The sequence below is a fragment of the Betta splendens genome, chromosome 5, assembly GCF_900634795.4.
Source record: "Betta splendens chromosome 5, fBetSpl5.4, whole genome shotgun sequence".
Lineage (NCBI taxonomy): Eukaryota > Metazoa > Chordata > Actinopteri > Anabantiformes > Osphronemidae > Betta > Betta splendens.
In genome coordinates, this window is record NC_040885.2 from 16,768,434 (window position 1) to 16,781,663 (window position 13,230).

General features: G+C 42.7%; 2 protein-coding genes across 19 annotated transcripts in view; one reads left to right on the forward strand and one right to left on the reverse strand.

Moving 5' to 3' along the window:
• The window catches only part of LOC114855320 (olfactory receptor class A-like protein 1), a 99,576-nt gene that overhangs the window by 58,144 nt on the left and 28,202 nt on the right, over positions 1-13,230 (reverse strand). The gene's annotated exons all lie outside the window — the stretch shown is intronic.
• The window catches only part of LOC114855266 (plexin-A2-like), a 56,486-nt gene that overhangs the window by 34,201 nt on the left and 9,055 nt on the right, over positions 1-13,230 (forward strand). For 2 of the 3 annotated variants that reach the window (XM_055508993.1, XM_029150282.2), the window contains exons 10-22: positions 679-879; positions 1,509-1,605; positions 2,070-2,269; positions 3,534-3,685; positions 4,684-4,801; positions 4,949-5,085; positions 5,608-5,775; positions 6,719-6,812; positions 8,726-8,965; positions 9,682-9,825; positions 10,225-10,459; positions 10,756-10,898; positions 11,878-12,146. In XM_055508993.1, the coding sequence (XP_055364968.1) occupies positions 679-879; positions 1,509-1,605; positions 2,070-2,269; positions 3,534-3,685; positions 4,684-4,801; positions 4,949-5,085; positions 5,608-5,775; positions 6,719-6,812; positions 8,726-8,965; positions 9,682-9,825; positions 10,225-10,459; positions 10,756-10,898; positions 11,878-12,146 (2,198 nt within the window). Of the gene's footprint in view, positions 1-678; positions 880-1,508; positions 1,606-2,069; positions 2,270-3,533; positions 3,686-4,683; positions 4,802-4,948; positions 5,086-5,607; positions 5,776-6,718; positions 6,813-8,725; positions 8,966-9,681; positions 9,826-10,224; positions 10,460-10,755; positions 10,899-11,877; positions 12,147-13,230 lie in introns of those variants that run through there. The other variant, XM_029150285.3, reaches the window with a different exon arrangement.

Here is a 13,230-nt window from a genome sequence, read left to right on the forward strand (position 1 = left end):
TTATCCAGAAGGGATCATTTACATTAATGGATGTTAATTATTGGCTTAATTGTATTTGTGTGTTATCAAGTTCATTGCTTTGATGTTGCAGCTTGTAACAATGAGGCTTGTTTAAATCACTTCAGATGCTGTTCTGACGATCATATGTTCGGAATCTGGAGTCTATCATAACAATAACAAAGATTACTATAAAACCTGCTGAGAACATTGAGAGCTTCAGTAAAGCCTTGAACATATTACATATTGTGAAGCGTGAAGTAGCAGAGAATAGTATGGTATTGAATAAACACCGGACAGATACTGCACCAAAGCCTCCACTATGGATGCATTCAGTACATACGGTTTTACATCAGGTCACTTTTACATACGGTACATTCACCTTGTTTGGATTAGTGATTCATGTACTACAGTGTGTCATGTTTATCTAACTTATTGATATGTATTATGTGAAATAAATACAGTACAGTTTTTAGTGTAGATAACCTTCAAAAATGCATTAATACATGTACAGCATACTGCACACCATAATGTCGACTCAATATTAGACACAAACCTAGTAAATACTGTACCACATTCACTTTGCTTCAGGGAGTATTAGGGTATGAAGGGTTATGAAAAATAAATGGTCTGTTGCTCATATGGAACAATTATGTGTGTGTGTGTAAACTGTTTTTAAAGGACTGCCCTCAGCTCCTTCACTCGGGGGAAATTCTCATTCCAGCCGGCGAGGTCCGACCCATCACCCTGAAGGCCCGGAACCTTCCCCAGCCGCAGTCGGGCCAGCGCGGCTACGAGTGCGTGGTGCACGTGCAGGGTGTCAGCCACCGTGTCACGGCTCTGCGCTTCAACAGCACCAGCGTGCAGTGCCAGAACAGCTCGGTACGGCCTCAAACACTCCCAGTGTGAGTCTCACAGCTGTCAAATGAGGCAGACAGCTTGGAGGCTGTGTAGGCAAGGTACATAGGGTACATCATTGAATACCGCCTGAGGTGGGGAGCATACTGAGAAGAGAGCAGAGGAAGGAGAGAGCGAGAGTGATGAGGAAAGTGAACAGCATCCGAAAGAAAGGAGCGGAGCGACATGGAGGAGAGTTAGGAAGGAGACATTAAGGAGGAAAATCCTCATTTTAAAACACTGTCCTGTTGACTGGTATTGTCAGACTGCATACAGGAAATGCAAATGACAGAGTAAATTTCTATGCAAAGCATACTTTCGTGCTCCGTGACAATGAGTGAAAAGGCCATTTTCTTCAGATGTGGATGATCGGCCACCCCAGCCAGGGTTTGTGTCCCTACATGTCAAAAAGGAGAGCAGCAGACAGCCACGGCAGGAATGACAGATGGTTAAAAGCCTCTCCTCTCGGCTTGCCCTTTCATCGGCTCATTTTCCCCCCACTCTGTCTTTCTCTGTATCTTTTTTTACTCCATCCCTTGTCTGTGTTTGACTCTCTCTCCCTGTACCGTATGTACCTTTTGCACACTCCCTCATTCTCGGTCTCTGCTTTTCAGTACATGTACGAGGGTGTGAAGATCAGTGACCTGGCTGTGGACCTCTCCATCGTATGGAACGGCAATTTTATCATTGACAATCCAGAGAAGATTAAAGGTGCCTCTGCCATCCATCACTACTATGTCAGAGAAGTGTAAAGCACTCAATCTAAAGGGAGAAGATTGGTCATAGAGAGCACTTCATATCTCCCAAAGGGCCTTGAGTGAAACTCCACAATAGCAGGGTGTGTTATCAAAAAGCACCCAATCACTTGGGCGCCCAGAGGGTGAAGGGTAAAACATAAGTTTGGTTCTGAGGGCTGCTGGAAAAAAGGATGGAAAAAATATATGCAAGATGGTGTAGCCACAGACACATCATTTACATGTGTTGGTTAAGTGTGGAGATTATTGAGTTTGTTCGTTTCTATGATCTGTCACAGCGCAACCTGCTGTGTCTCCAACAAGAATTTCCTTTGATTTGACACAGCATGAAAAAAAAGTCTTTTTATAAAAACATCGATCCTAGCAGGGGAAAACTACTTGATTGCACACTGACCAAACTGCTTCTGTGTTATCCTCCAGTGCACCTCTACAAGTGCAGTGCCCAGCGGGACAGCTGTGGCATGTGTCTGCGAGCCGAGAGGAAGTTCCAGTGCGGCTGGTGCAGCGGTGAGGGCAAATGCACCATGAGGCAGCACTGTCCTCCCATCTCTCCCTACGCAAGCCGCTGGCTGGACCTTTCTGCCAAGCATGTCAAGTGCACCAACCCACGCATTACTGAGGTTTGCTGTTTGCTTGCACTCTTACCCAGTCCTACAAGTAACCAAGCGCCAACAGATGATGTCATTAAATTATACAAACAAGAGTTTTCTCAGCCGGGCCGGCAGCTATTTAGGGTGAACACTTTTTGAGAAGTTGTATCATTCTCAGCAACTGCAGGTCCAAGATGATAACAGCAACTCTGAAACTGTGAACCAGCTGGGAGTTAAATGTTGAAACGCTTAAGCTTTAAGGCTGAGAGGTACTATGTAAATATCTAGTCACACAAGTCTGTTTCTATAACTGTCCATGTAACTTTTACTATAGCATTAACTAAAGATAAAATTCAAGATAGCAACAACAGACTGATTTTGTGATCACTTTCCAGCTTCCTCTAGTCCCTGTTTAGCTGCCACTACCTCACATTTTTGTCCTTGATGGCTGAATACCTTAAATGCTTGACAGCTAAACGAATTCAGTCTGTTTAGCGAGTGGTGATGGATCTTTTATGTCACAAACTCCTGTTCATTCTCTTCAATAAGGCACAGTGGGTCAGCCACCGAGATACAAGGCTCTCACACTTCAAAGAGCTGCTAGTCTTTGAAGTCCCTGTCACATTATTAGTGTTTCTGAAAAAGCTGCAGCAGAATGAATCAACCACCGAGTGCTGCTCCAGAGTGCAGGAAGTGTTGCTCCAGCATTGCCCCTGTTCTGCTCTGCCAAAGGTTGTTTCCACCTGGGGTGCTTAACTTTGGACAGTGGACAAGAGGTTTCTGAAGGCTTTGGTATTTAATGCATTATTTATTAAAAAGTTTGTTTGAAGTAACAAACATCTGAGTGGATAAAAATTGAAACCTTAATCAATAAAAGTTACCACTTGACAAAATAAATTTGGAGTGCAGCAGCAGATACAGTCTGTCTGAACAGTCTATTCAAACCCTCAGTAATAGTTCAGACTAGGACTTATAAAGACCTAGTAATTCACCCTAAATGCACTCTCTAGGGGATCTGTCCGTGTACCACACCTCCCAAGGCTCCAACACCCCTTGCGACCCCTTACATGGATAAGTGGATGGATGGATGCTTTTACTAGGGGTGAACAGAGCTAGAAAACTATTAAATCCACATAGGTCTTAATTAAACTGTAATTAATTACATGAATTTAATCCTCTCCATGAAGACTTATGCAGCTAACAGAAACGGCTCATTTACAGGCTCATACTAAGCGAAATCTACAGGACAAACAATCCCATGTCACCTTACTAGCTGTTTCTTTTGCCTGTGTAGGTCAGTCCAGTGGCGGGGCCTCTGGAGGGGGGCACACTGGTCACCATCCAGGGCTTGAACCTGGGTCTGTCCTTCTCTGAGCTAAAGGGTAACGTGGAGGTGGCAGGAGTACAGTGCACCGCAAAGGAGGAGGGCTACATCACTGCAGAGCAGTAAGACGCTCCTCCCCTCCCCTGCTCACACATGATTTGTTCCGTGCTGTACTGTACATAGGCATACAGTGCTGTGCAAATATACACACAGACACAAGGCACCAGTTTTCCTCCTAGTCACTAGCGTGGTCTGTGAATAAGCTGGAGCCTAGTGATGGCTCATCAGGTTGTGGGATTGCGTGGGGGGCTTTGCATTGCTCTGGTGCAATCAGAGCCAAAGGAAGAGACGGTCTTTGTGTCGTTGTCGCTATGAGGCTGTCGGCACAGCTGTAATTGAAATGCGCCGCATGTTGCTGACTGGAGGGACAATCTGTTAGCCATGTGTTTCTCTCATAGCCATGTAATGGGATTGGGCTCAGGCTGCCGGGACTTTATTTATATCCTTGCAAAAAAATGTAAAATATAGAACACGTCCACAGAAAATTAGAAAGCTCTTGTGATGTATGAATAGAGGGGCTGGGCAGGGACGGTTCGCTGGGTGCTCTTATAGTATGGGGGAACTGTTTTTACTGTGCAGAGCAGTGCGTTAGGCAGGACCACTCACTCGCTGCACACAGTGCTTTAAAACATGGCATTACAGCTGTTGCAAGCATTAATTTCAGCATGAGGTCAGTAGCTATAATGATTTATTCATGACACACTTTATCTTATTGACCTGACAGCCAATACTGATTTATAGAAAAAACCCCTATGTTGTCATGGCAACCAGAGGTAATGGTGGGTGGTAATCGTACTGGAGACGGGGAGGGGTGTAGTTTATCATTTGAGTTATATTGCTGTTATAGGTTTCCCATTAGGAAGAAAGATGGTCTTCGGTATTGACCCACAACTTCTATGAATGTCTGCCTCAATCACACTGGTCTGCAAAAGTCATTTCCCTCCTGTGCAATTCATAACAAATGTGATACAGCGCCGTGATTCTGTTATGTATCTGCCTGTTTGGTGCACATGTATGCATAGTTGTGCTTTTTATGAACTCATGTCTTTTGCCTCCGCAGGATTGTTTGCATGATGGCTTCAGCCCCTAAGGGAAGCGCTCCAGGTCCAGTTAAACTCTGCGTTGGCGAATGCAGACCAGAACTGCGTGCACAGTCCTCCCAGCTCTACTCCTTTGTGGTAATTCTGTCGCTACAACATAGTTACTTTGTGCATTTGCTTTGAAACAAACAGTAACAGTAACTTTTGCTCAGTCAGTTGAGGCTATTAGTACAGGTGTTGGACTTTACGCTGAATGAAACATTAATGGATTTTAGTTCTCCACAGGTCCCTTCGATGCTGGCACTGACACCTGGAAGAGGACCTGAATCTGGGGGCACAAAGGTCACCATCGTCGGCGAGAATCTGGGTGCAGGCAGCACTGTTAACGTGTACTTTGGTAACCAGACCTGTGAGCTGTACAGGTAAGGCCGATAAAAACGCCTCCTGTTCTATCTGAAACTCGCCTTCCTTATGACATTAGAGGCTAAAGGGAGAGTGCATGCAAAACATATTAAACAAGATTTTGCTCCCAAATCACTTTGAAATCTACTAAGCGATGGCTCTATTTGAAGCACATCAGATAAAATTTAGTGTGCTAAATGAAAACCTTGCTAATGATTTGTGAGCAGGCTCTGCGAGGCCTGGTGGTGAGTATTGTTCTCTGTGTATTTATAGATATCTATTTAAAGTTCAAAATGCCTCACATGGCAGGAGTCAGGAGGGTGAGGTGAGAAAGCCATTAGCTAGAGCACCCTCTAATTACAGTGTTCCATCCCTAATGTCTCTAACGAGGAGGAGATGGGACAGACTATGATGAATCCTCTTCCCTTATAGTGTATGGCTCAAACAGAAACTGCATGAAGTCACAGATTTGCCACTGCAGCAGCGAGTGGGCAGTCACTATCAAAGGCATGAATAAAAGCCTATGCTGGTACTCCCACCAGGAGGACCATGTCAGAGATTGTGTGCTTCTCTGCGCCATCTGTGACGGGAGCAGGAACAGTGCAGGTCAGTCTGAGAGTCGATCGGGCCCAAGTTCCTGGGAGTTTGGCCTTCGAATATATTGAAGACCCCACAGTCCAACGCATCGAACCACTATGGAGTATCACCAGGTAATGCATCACATATATTACTAAAAACACCTAAAGTTGCCAAGAATTGTTTTAATGATAATTGAATTGATTGATTGTGTACTCACTTCATTCATACAGCATATTTTATACAAACACATAGATCGGAATCTTAATTCTACAAAATTATTCTCGATGGATTTTACATGAACGATTGCAACTGCAACAATTAAAGTGACTTTGTTGCGTAAGTATTTCTAGCACACTTGAAAGGTGTGTTACCTGTATTAATAAAAGATGGCACTTAATTTGGGTTTGGATGGGATTACCCAGCTCTGCGTCCCAGCAGATTAGACTTCAGAGAGACACCCTGGCCTTCAGCCTAGTGACAGGAGGAGCTTTGTGGAGCTGCAATCAAGAGCCCTCATCATGAATGTGCAGACCCACTATGTGGCCCTACAAGCTTAGGTAGCCTTTGAAGTATGAGAAGAGAAAGACTGGCACTCTGTCAGGCTTACTAGACTGCCCAGTTTTTTTTATATATCTCCTTTTCTACTTTTCAATTCACTTTGCTGTTTCTCTGCTTACACTGCAGCTCAGGTTATGTAAAAGATTAAAGAATGTGGTTTATTTAAATTGAGTGTATTACAAACATGTAAACAAGAAGCTTTTTTAATGCTACGCCAGCCTCACAGTCAAGTACAGTATGAATATAAAATAGCAGCCAGCTGTTTGATGCTTGATCTGGTTCCTCTGCCAATAACAAAAAGCAAGTGCCACACCAGCTTCACCTCCACACACCCTACAACCTACAGTGTTAATAGAAACAGTTGGGTCAAAAACCAAAGTCAAGCCTGTAGTCTTTATCCATTTACACTTTCTATCTTGTATCAGGGCTGTCTCTGGCTGTGATGTGTGTAATTGCATACAGTATGTTCTGCATAGTTGTTAATGTCCTGTTACTTTGTCTTCTCTTCAAAAACAGTGGACACACCACGCTGACAGTGACTGGGACCAACCTGGATGTTGTTCAGGAGCCGCGGGTCAGAGTTAAATATGCCGGCCAGGAATCTGTCAATGTGAGTGTGATGACTGCTAATATACTGCACTCAACCTTTATTGATTATCTCACTGGAGCCGATTGAAAACGGCTCAGTAGAGCTGCTCTGTATTGATAGTTACTGTAGATAGAATTACATCAAAGTAGATTTAGTGTTGTGGTTTAAGTACTGCATTTTATTTTTACATATTGTCCTAATGTTTTGGAAAGTAAAAAGTAAACTATATATGTTTTTTTATGGCTGGGTTGTTTTAACTGTGAATACGATGTAACTACGTACAGAGCTGCCAAAGAATTAAAAAAAACTTCTCTCAAAACATGCTGTCTAAGCACTAACCACTGCAAGAAAATTAACAGTAACAGTATCTTGAAATACAACAGAACAATCTAATATAGGAAATGCCTTTTAAAATATCATAGCTGCTGGTGTTGTTAAATTGAAGCCATTCATACACAAAGAGGTTAGAGAGAGGTTGCACACAAAGTGGTCCATTCCACAATGAGATTGTAAAAACAAGTCAACTTCTGGAGGTGATTTATGGTGCAGATTCTGCTGGCCTGATCTTCTCAGGCGGGCCACTTCTAAGTGATTGATCATTCCAAGTGTTGGCGCCCCAATGGCAACTTTAGCTCCACCTTTCTGACTTTGGAGACATAACTTTTCCAAAGAAATATTGATACTTCTGGAGTAAACTTTTGGCTTGCCATCGAAAGCAACCAATATGATGTTAAAATCAGATTCCAAAAAGATGCCAGTAGAAAAACACAATGATGTGAAAAGCTTAAAGATGTCTCAGCTAAGGGTGAGGCAGGGTCTGCAGCCAATAAAATCACTGTACTGAAGGATAACATGGCTCAGGTCAAAGAATTTAAAAGAAACATAAGAGCAGAAGAAGCTTAGTAAAGACTGATGTTTGTGAGGAGTCAATTAAATGGTGTCTGAGTGATACCAAACCAGGGTTTTAGCCAGTCAATTAAACTCAATGCACTACAGTGTCATTGGCAAAGCTGAGATCCAGAGGGATTAAAGCTGAACCTTCGCCGAAATCAGCTCCTAAAAGAAGGTCACTGGTAAACTTAATGAGGGCAGGGTCTTTATCACACACATCTCAAAAACATAACTGGAATTGCTTAAAATGTTTTGAATCACAAAAGCAATTACTATAATTGACTTAGAGCTATCTATAAAATGTTGGATAAAACCAAGGCTTAGAAACTGGCCTGGAGCTGAAGGAATTGATGGGACCTAGTAAATTATCAGGAGTTTGACTGCACGAGAAACATAGGCACGATGTAAAGTAATGTAGTATTCCAGAGAGAAAGTACATAACTAACTTAAAGTGCTATAAAGATGCATTTTAGGAAACTGGTATTAACCCAAATCAAGAAATTGTGATGATTTACATCAACTTGTGGTTGCGTGTGTGTGGCTCTGCTCTCCTTATTATCAAATTTCCATGGTCTCTGTATCTATCTTAGCAGCCAGTACTGCACATTAAAATAGTGACTAGAATGTAGTGGCAAATCAGTTGACACACATTTACAGGCTGCAAAGAGCAGACAGGTGAACATATGGATAGGAGGATGTAAATATGCTTGGTACAGCAGCTAATGAATAACAGCCAGGCATATATTTAGTCTCCTATTATGTAGGTTAACACTAAAGAGACCATCTGTAAACCATGGTGAGTGTACAGTCTGAAAAACATCACACAGCCTTCAGAACATCTGGACATTAAAATGAGAGTAGGAATGTCAATCGCTTCTGTTAAATTAAGTCATCAATCAGCAAACTTTTACATCTGCTCATTATTAAGCAGCGTAAAAAGACCAAAAATGTTTCAATCCGTTTTCTGCCATGTACTTACATACTTTAGCTTGAGGACTGTACAGCGATGTCTAATCTGGGGCACTGATCCGATTCTTCTCCAGGTGTGCAAAGTAATGAACACAACCACCATCAGCTGCTTCGCCCCCTCTCTGAAGGCGGATTACACCGCAGAGCAGGAGACGATTAAACATGTGGATGAGTTCGGCTTCGTCTTCAACAACGTCCAAGCGTTGCTCACGTACAACAACACGAGTTTCGTCTACTACCCCAACCCTTACCTGGAGCCACTCAGCCTATCGGGTGTCCTGGAACAAAAACCTGGAGCTCCCATCATACTCAAAGTAATGAGGCTTTCCTTTAATAAATAAGATGCAGTATGTTTATATCATCTATGCCCTCTGATCTCTGTGTGTTCCTTCAGTCAGTTCTGTACAACACTAGAAAGCATTAAGCTCATTTTTCAGACAAGTCAAAAAGAAAAATAAACCTCAACTGGCAGTTTCTATCTTATGTATCGTTTTCTAAAAAAGAAAATTTCCCATGACAATCCCTGGGAACCTCTGTACCGTACATCCTGTCAAAATGAGGTCATGGCTATTTTTCAGTAGATTCTAAAATTTTTTTCTTCTTTTGCACAGTGTGCCTTCCCAAAACTGGACTCTCTAGCTGTGTCTGTCATGGCACCTTGGCTCGTATTCCAAGCCAGTCTGTCATTGTTAGGTAAAAAAGGAAGCCATATAACTCTACACGCTGCCAGGCTCCTGTAAGATGGACAATTATAGTAATTGCATGGTAGTAAATTCCATGGTAATAATTTATTGAGGTAATAGGCCACAAAAGTAATTCAAAGGTGTAAAATCCTGCAACTTGCACTTCCTGGGTAGCAGGTCTAATTAGTGTTTTCTCCTACTAGATGGTATAGAACAACAGAAGCACCTTGGATGCCTCAGACGCGAACTTTGCCTGTTAAGATTTCAATCAGCTGTTTAGTTCTTAATGTGTGAGGACTGCATGTTCTTGTGTTTGTTGTTATTTTTAACACTCCTCTTTGTTGCAGGGACGCAACCTGGTGCCATCTGCATCTGGTGGAGCCAGACTTAATTACACAGTGCTGATTGGAGATACACCCTGTTCTCTTACTGTGTCTGATACTCAGTTACTCTGTGAACCACCAAACCTCACCGGGCAGCACAAAGTCCGGGTCAGTCTAAAGCATTTTATGCCTATTCAGTGGTTTTCGGGCTGTCTGTGCATCTGATCTACTGTCTTGTTGGATGTGGGTCAGTGTTTGTCTGTATAGCACGTCACTGTGTTTGTGGGTCAACGACAGGCATTCAGTTAGTCGCTGTCTTTCTGTCACTGTCACTCATGGTCTGATAGATTCCCAATTACAGCACATCCCCCCCAGACATATTGACTGCACTCTCCTTTAGCTCACTTTTAAAAGTTATATTAATTAAACGCAGCTGATTGGAAAAACTACCCACATCTCATACTGAATTTTAAGTTTAATTCATCTGCAATAATATTTTGAATTCATGCACATAATTTTAATGTTTTTTTTTTCTTTTTACACATTACTACATTTATTATTACACAGGTTCAGGTAGGAGGCCTTCACATCTCTCCAGGAGAAGTTCACATCCGGTCCGACAGCCTGCTCACCCTCCCTGCCATCTTCAGCATCACAGCTGGAGGAGGGCTGCTCCTCATCATTGTCATCATAGTCCTACTGGCCTACCGACGAAAGTCACACGAGAACGACCTGACTCTGAAACGTTTGCAGATGCAGATGGACAATCTAGAGTCCCGAGTGGCACTGGAGTGCAAAGAGGGTGAGCGAGATGGATCATAAATCTCATTGATTAAAACACCCACTGAAATTTGTACATGTAGCTGCGTTATAGCACCATCTATTGAGAGCTGATGGCTTTGTTGTGTAATGACCTGATGAATGAAAAAGTATATGATTGGCCTTCATGGTTATGTTTAAAATATAAATGTTAGTTTTATATTGTAAATCCTATAAACACCTGTTAGATATGCAAGCGATTTTAAAATAAAAAGGATAGGATGAAAATTAGGTTATGCTAGGTTTTTGTCAAGCCACTTAACATTTTGTCATATGCAGCCTTTGCAGAGCTGCAGACAGACATTAATGAGTTGACCAGCGACCTGGACAGAGCTGGCATTCCCTACCTGGACTATCGCACTTATGCAATGAGGGTTCTCTTCCCTGGCATCGACGATCACCCTGTGCTAAGAGAGCTAGAGGTGAGCAACCCTTGAAGCAGAGCTGCACCACTTGAATCTGTTTTCAACAATTTTTCAGACGTCTTGACCTTAAGCCTGTAGTAGCTATATTCTTAACAACTGTAAATTGATTTTGGCTTGCTGGCAAGTGCTGCCAAACTGCCGTCCAACAGAGCAGTCTGTGAAAATGTCAGTCCGCTCGCTGTGGTTTGAGGTCTGTTTAACGGTATCCACAGAAGCTGAGGAATTTGTGAGCAGCTTGTTGCATCCCTCCCCATTGTTAGACTCGGCTTTTTCTGAAATAATTTGCTGCACACCTAATCCCACATTGTGAATTTTAATTTTAGAAATTTCAATGAGTATATATCCTAGGGTTAAATCAGGCTGTTGGATTTAACCCTGGGATACATACTCAACTCAACTCAATTAGAGAGATTTGCCTCAAGTCTGTATTTATTCCTAGGCATACACTGCATTTATCAATATTTGCTATCGGGATTTACAATGTTATGTCTTATAAACATCTACAGTAGACTACTGTACATACAGTTGAAACAGTTTGTTTTGGTTTTAGTATCGTCATAATATCAGACGTTTGAAATTAAAACAAAACACTACAATTTGTTTCCTACTTTAAACTAAACTGCCATTTTTAGCTGGTTTAATCAAGACATCTTTATGGTCACATTGGTTTCAAAGGATCTCTGTTTAAAGTAGCCACTGATTGCAGTTTTAAAATTCAGATCCTTTTTTATCAAACAGAAAGTATTTTTTGGAGTGGACCAGAATGATAAAACATACAACAATGGACCAGAAACTGGTCCAAGCATGTAGTTAGAGTACTGTTTTTGTTTTGCATATAAGGGCTTATTATTATTTGTGTACTGATGGTATTTTACTCTGTATTCATGTTCCTACCTCAATGTATGCTTCAACTTTTCTAATGCTTGACTGAGCTCGACCTAATGAGCGTGTGTGCAAAAATGCATGATGCGTATAGGTTCCGGGGAGCGGACAGGCCAACGTGGAGAAAGCCTTGAAGCAGTTTGCTCAGCTGGTGAATAACAAAGTCTTCCTGCTGACATTCATCCGCACACTGGAGCTGCAGCGCTCCTTCTCCATGCGTGACCGCGGCTATGTGGCTTCGCTCATCATGACTGCACTGCAGGGACGGCTCGAGTACGCCACAGACATCCTCAAACACCTGCTGTCAGACCTCATCGAACGCAACGTGGAGAGCAAAAACCACCCCAAACTGCTCCTTCGCAGGTACAAGTGTTTTTGAAGACATGTCAAACCAGTTAAAAGTGATGTGGGTTGTCTGCTGGCCAGATTTAAACTACTATAAAGGGTCTGATCAACGCAGCTTATCTTTCAGCATAGATAATTCCTTCATGGGCTGTTCTTTCCAGCCCAGTTCCCGCACTTCTGATGGATGAGTAACTAGGCCAGCGAAGTAAAACCCACTTCTGCGCAGCTTTGTTTTGTGCAGTGGCGTGAACCGACCGTTAAGCGTGTGAGAAACATGGTGCCTGAGCAGACAGGTGAAAGACAGGAGTGGTGAAAAGTGATAGAGAGTGGGAGGGACTGGCAGAGGAAGACAATCTAATGGGTAGGACTGAGTGCAGCAGCAGCAGAGTTGTTGTCAGTCTGACTTATCTTCTGTGTGCCACTCATGAAACATTCAGCTGTAGCTCACGTTTCTTCCCCGTCACCTCTCTCCCTCCTTCCTACACCTCTGGTTATCTGCCGATTGTTTTCCCACTGCTGAGACTGGCCTACTGAATGTTTCATGAGCTCTTTTTCCAAAAAAGGGCCCACTCAATCTGAAGCACACTCATTAAATATAAGGACGAGTTCACATGGGAGCCGGTACGACAAGAACTTGTTAGCCCAAACAACCTGCTTTTTCTGAAATGGTCCCAAAATTAATGGGCTACCTTCAACAGTGGAGTGGGTAGTTTAGGGTTGAAAGGCAGGTGAGAAACACGCAGGAGCAAAGAGATACAGCGGGCTAATAAAGAAATTGGCCATGGTGGTACCGGTTTAGGATCAGACTCAGAATAAAAAGAGCTTTTATGTCATTTAAGATACCGTTGCATGAGTTAAAGGATTTACTTCAGAAAATCATAAATCTTTCCATCTGGCAGCAAGTTCAGAAAGCTAAGTGCAGACAGAGCAAGTAAGAGTGGAAGGACTCGAAGCAGACATCTAAGTTACAGCTACACATCTATGTCATGACCCAAATATGATGTGCACGAGCAGCACTTAACCACAGTATGCTGGAGTACGTGTCCTGTGAGACTGAGCGGCTGAGTAAGGATGTAATTCTCTGTAAAGTCTCCATGTCATA